General features: G+C 41.4%; 1 protein-coding gene across 1 annotated transcript; it reads left to right on the top strand.

Annotated features, from left to right (window-relative positions):
* Nucleotides 1–206: 206 nt before the first annotated feature.
* On the top strand, nt 207–4,128 carry LOC147967259 (uncharacterized). The gene is made up of 7 exons (XM_087529387.1): nt 207–556; nt 1,019–1,108; nt 1,311–1,391; nt 1,460–1,591; nt 3,131–3,349; nt 3,446–3,538; nt 3,661–4,128. Exons 1-7 carry the CDS (start codon nt 314–316, stop codon nt 3,841–3,843), a joined length of 1,041 nt encoding a protein of 346 aa, XP_087385513.1. The 5' UTR covers nt 207–313; the 3' UTR covers nt 3,844–4,128.
* The last annotated feature ends 824 nt before the right edge of the window (nt 4,129–4,952 follow it).

Here is a 4,952-nt window from a genome sequence, read left to right as displayed (position 1 = left end):
ACCGGCCGCAAACAGCACACCGAGTATAAGCTCTACACCCCTTGTACTGATATTCATATGCATATACATTGGGTGACTATTTTCCTACATTTTGGTTTCCTTGAAATCGAATGAGGCCTTAATTTAATTGATTGATTGATTGATTGATCTGGGTGTTATCCACCATCTTGGTAGTAGAGGAGTGCAGCACGAATCTTGAGGCGGCAGACGAGATGAGATGAGATGCCCTTAAAGTTATCCCCTTCCTTTCCTTTCCCGGCCGGCCCTCCTACTCACGGCGGAGCGGAGAACCCAACCAACCGCCGCCGCCGACATGCCGCCGTCCCTCCTACTCCCCGCCGCCGCCGCCGCCTCCTCCTCCTCCTTCTCCTCCTCCTCTGGTATTAGTATGGGGAGGCTGTCACCTCGGCCCCTGCTCGTCTGCTTCCCCGCGCGCCGCAGCCGTCTCCATGCGGATGTGGGGCTCCGCCTCGCCGCCGCCGGACCCAACGGCGTCAACGGTGCGGCCTCTCCCGGTCCAGGTTCCGGTTCCGGTTCAGGGGGCGCCAACAACCTGGTAACTGATCCAACTTGGATTCGATTGGATTCGATTCGATTGGATTGGATTGGATTCGATTGGATTGGATTGGATTCGATACTGTATCTGTATGTATGTATGTATGTATGTATGTATGTATGTATGTATGTATGTATGTATGTATGTATGTATGTATGTATGTTGTTAGCTGCGTTCGACTCAACTCTCAAGTCTTGTTGTTAACTCACTGAATAATTATTACATCTATATATGCCCATTCACCCGCCTCATTGCAACTGCTGACTGTTAAAGCTATGTATGCAAGATTACATACATATATGTATGCTCCCATATTAATTCTTATGCTTAATTATCCCATGTCCCTCCCTTGTAATGCTAATCTTACATAGAAAGAAATCTTCCTCTCCAACCACATAGCTAGCTAGCTAGCCGTGTTCAAATCTATCTATGCTTATCTGCTATTTTGATTGATACTTGCAGCCCAAAAACCGGAGGGATATTCTCCTGGAATACGTAAAAGGCGTCCAGCCAGAGTTTATGGAGCTTTTCGTCAAAAGAGCCCCAACACAGGTTCTTTTACCTCTCCTTTCCCCCATGTCTTGATCATAACCTATATATATATATATATATATATATATATATATATATATATATATATATATATATATATATATGTTTTCAGTCTAGAAATACTGGCTATATTGCTAAAAAATATATGTGTCTTTATATATATGCTCAAATTGCCCCTTCATAACTTACTTTGTCCTCCAAGGTTGTTGATGCCATGCGCCATACAGTGACAAATATGATTGGGACTCTGCCGCCTCAATTTTTTGCTGTAACCGTCACAACGGTAATGAAAATATCATCTGTAATATTCATTTCATCGCGACATGTTACTAATCATTTTCATCAACACAGGTTGCTGAAAATCTGGCACAGCTTATGTACAGCGTTTTGATGACTGGATACATGTTCAGGAATGCACAGTATCGTCTGGAACTGCAACAGAGCCTGGAGCAGATTGCTCTTCCTGAACCCAAAGGAGAAAAGGTTCTTTTCTACTAATGTTAGCACAATATTACTTTTTCACATGCATGGATGTATTGATTCAACAGCTGTGCTGATATTTCTGTCTCAAAATGATTCCACCTGCCTCAGAGAACAAACAAATTGCTTAGCAATTATTTAACAGCCCAATCTTGATATTTTTTAGTGTTTGCTGTTTAGTAGATCTGACTGAAAAAGTTGGTCAATTACTTTACCTTTTTGTTGTTCCACTGAAATTTGTATGAAATTACTGATGGGTAACAATTGTTTTGAATATGCATGCGTTCAAATCTATGTTTGGTAGAAGAGTGATCTTTAACCCCCTCTTTTCAATACAATGAAACGCAAATCTTCTGCGTTTTCTCGAAAAAAAGAGTGCTGCGTTGGCTGTTTTCACATGCAAGCTCGCTACTTTGATGGTGTTTTCTTACTGGTTTGGTACCCAGTGCTTAGCAAAGGTATAGATGCAATATTCATTTTTCTGGGTTAGATGTTGCCACTGTGAGATGGTTGACACCTCACCTTCCCGATTCATGCCACTGCTCAGCGACCAAACTAGTGCATCCATATTGCTTTGTACCTTCCCGATTCATGCCACTGCTCATGGATATATTGATTCAACAGTTGTGCTGATATTTCAGTCTCTAAATGATTCCACTTGTCTCAAAGAGGGAACAAATCACTTATTTCACAGCAACATTGATGGGCTTGTCATAATCCTGTCACGTATATTTGATCTATCATTGCGTGATTAATTAATTATTGTGTTAATTACCCTGATATTTTACAGTGCTCAGTACATCTTGCTGAAAATGTTGGTACATTTAACTTTTTGTCGTTCGCTGCAATATGTATAAAACTACTAATGAGTAACATTTGTTTTGAATTTGCACGACTTCAGATCTATGATTGGAAGAGGTGCGATGTTTAGAGTGTTGTATTAGCTGTTTTCACATGCAAGCTCGCTACTTTGATGGTTGTGATCACCCGATGTTTTGACGACTTCATATCGCGTGGAAGACTAAATTCTGTTTGCTAAGAAATTATGTTCATATATGATAATTATTACTGGTGCTTTTTTATTGCTGGTTTGGTGGTACCTAGTGCTTAGCAAGGTATAAAAATGGCGATAGTTCAGTATTCATTTACTCTGGGTTAGATGAAGTTACAGAACACATGCAGGCTTACCGTGAGATGTTGCCAGTGTGGGATGGTTGACACCTCGGTGACCTCACCTGCCTGACTTGTATCACTGCTCAGAGAGCAAAGTACGGCATCCATATTGCTTTGTACTAGCTTTGTTATTGGTGTAGAACATTGGAAAGAGATGCTGTGACCTGGTGTTATGGTTGATGGACTGGTGTATCCGCACTTGCTACTCCTAGTTTTTAGAATCATGTGCCTTGAATTCCTAAACATATACCCGTGTTGTTTGATCATTCTGAAGGAGCTCTGCTGTTTAAGCTATCATAATAGCAAAATTCAATTTTAGTTGTTTGGTTTGATTGTATATTATGTAATATGCGTGGTTGGCATCTCTAGGGCTCAGAAGATTATGCTCCTGGAACCCAGAAAAAGGTAAGTGGGGAAGTGATCCGATGGAACAAGACCACTGGACCAGAAAAGATTGACGCTGTGAAATATATAGAATTGCTTGAAGCAGAAATCGATGAGCTGAGCCGTCAAGTTGCTAGGAAATCATCTCAAGGAAGCAATGAGCTCCTGGAATACCTAAAAACCCTAGAACCTCAAAATCTAAAGGTATTATATCTGTATATGTTGTTGATACTGTTGGCTTATCATTGTAGCTAGTTTGATGAATGGTTTAGCTAATTAAATGGTGATTTTGTTTTGTAGGAACTGGCGAGTAGTGCGGGTGAGGACGTCGTGTTTGCAATGAACGCATTCATAAAGCGTCTCTTGGCTGTCTCGGACCCTGCGCAGATGAAGGTAAAATGGATCTAGTATCACCACTCCACCAGCATAAGTAGTTTTGGTGGCTTATAGAGAAGCATGTGTATGTATGTATGTATGTATATGTTGTTGCTGACTTGGCGTGAATGGTGACGCAGACGGCGGTTTCGGAGACGAGCGGTGCCCAGCTGGCGAACCTGCTGTTCTGGCTGATGATCGTCGGGTACAGCATGCGCAACATTGAGGTGCGTTTCGACATGGAGAGAGTGCTGGGCGCCGCCCCCAAGATGGGCGGAGAGCTGCCGCCTGGTCCTGGAGACAACACGCAGACACAACTATAGCTGCTAGATAACAAGCACAGCGCGTGCGGTTGCAGTTGCAGACGATTTGTTAGTTTGGTCTGCTGAGATGTGTGTGTGTTTGTACGGATATATGTATGTTATTCTGTCTTAGCTGGTATTTAGATAGCAAAGAGAAAATTTACAACCGCATGTATTTTTGGTCCATTTATTTGGTTGAACTAGTTGAGATAGGGCTTTTGTTTTTTTAGGGCAAGTTGTCTCCACTCCTACCTGTAGGAGAGATCTTGTTATTTTCTTTGGTTTTTGCCTTTTCTGAGTTGACTACTTTGTGTCTGCTTGGCTCTTTATTAGCTATTTATTTGTCTTTTTTTTTTGCGGGTGAGCTATTTATTTGTCTTGAAAATGAAGAACATTTCTCTTGTGCCTTTGCCTTGTTGAATGAAGAATTTCCTTTGTAACATTAACATGGAGATCAGAAGGTAAGCCATGACAGGACAGTAGTAATGTTTGGTCTGTCTGTCTCCAACATATTTTCTTTTATTAAGAAAAAAAAAATCCCTTGGTACCTACAGCTTTTTTTTTTACCTTTACAGTGTCTTGTGCTTATTCAGCGCTTACATGGCTTAGCGAGAACGAGACAGCTAAAACAACTGAAAATCAGTAGAAGCACACTAAGAAAAGAGTTGATGCTGCTTATGGTCAGGTACAGGTAAAAGTGCTAGCTTCTTGTCATGGATCTCTTCTATTACTCTGTTCACTTTTGTAAGACCTTGAAGACATTTCAGACAATGTGCAAAACAAATCTTTTTCTTTTTGAGTTGTCTGAAACGACTTACAGAAGTGTATTAGAAAACTGCTTGTGAGTCAGAGAGAGAGCAGAGAACCCAAGGAATTGTCAAAATGCTGCTTATTCTGGCGCATTTATTCTTTGAGTGGACTAGCTGAAAGTAGAGAAATGACACACATATTGAATTGCAGGGGATTTGGACGAGACTGTTGCGCTTATTAGAGCGATCTCAACATGTTTGACAGATATGCCTAGAGCTACAGCTGCTGGAACGCACACACACATTGAAAAATGAAATCCCCCATGAAGACAATGCATGGTGTCCCTGCTCTGTAATATGATGAAGATTGCCAATTTCAGC

Source organism: Triticum urartu, chromosome 6A (genome assembly GCF_056163025.1).
Source record: "Triticum urartu cultivar PI428250 chromosome 6A, HENAU_Tu73, whole genome shotgun sequence".
Taxonomy (NCBI): Eukaryota; Viridiplantae; Streptophyta; class Magnoliopsida; order Poales; family Poaceae; genus Triticum; species Triticum urartu.
This window is presented reverse-complemented; position numbering and strand designations above follow the sequence as displayed.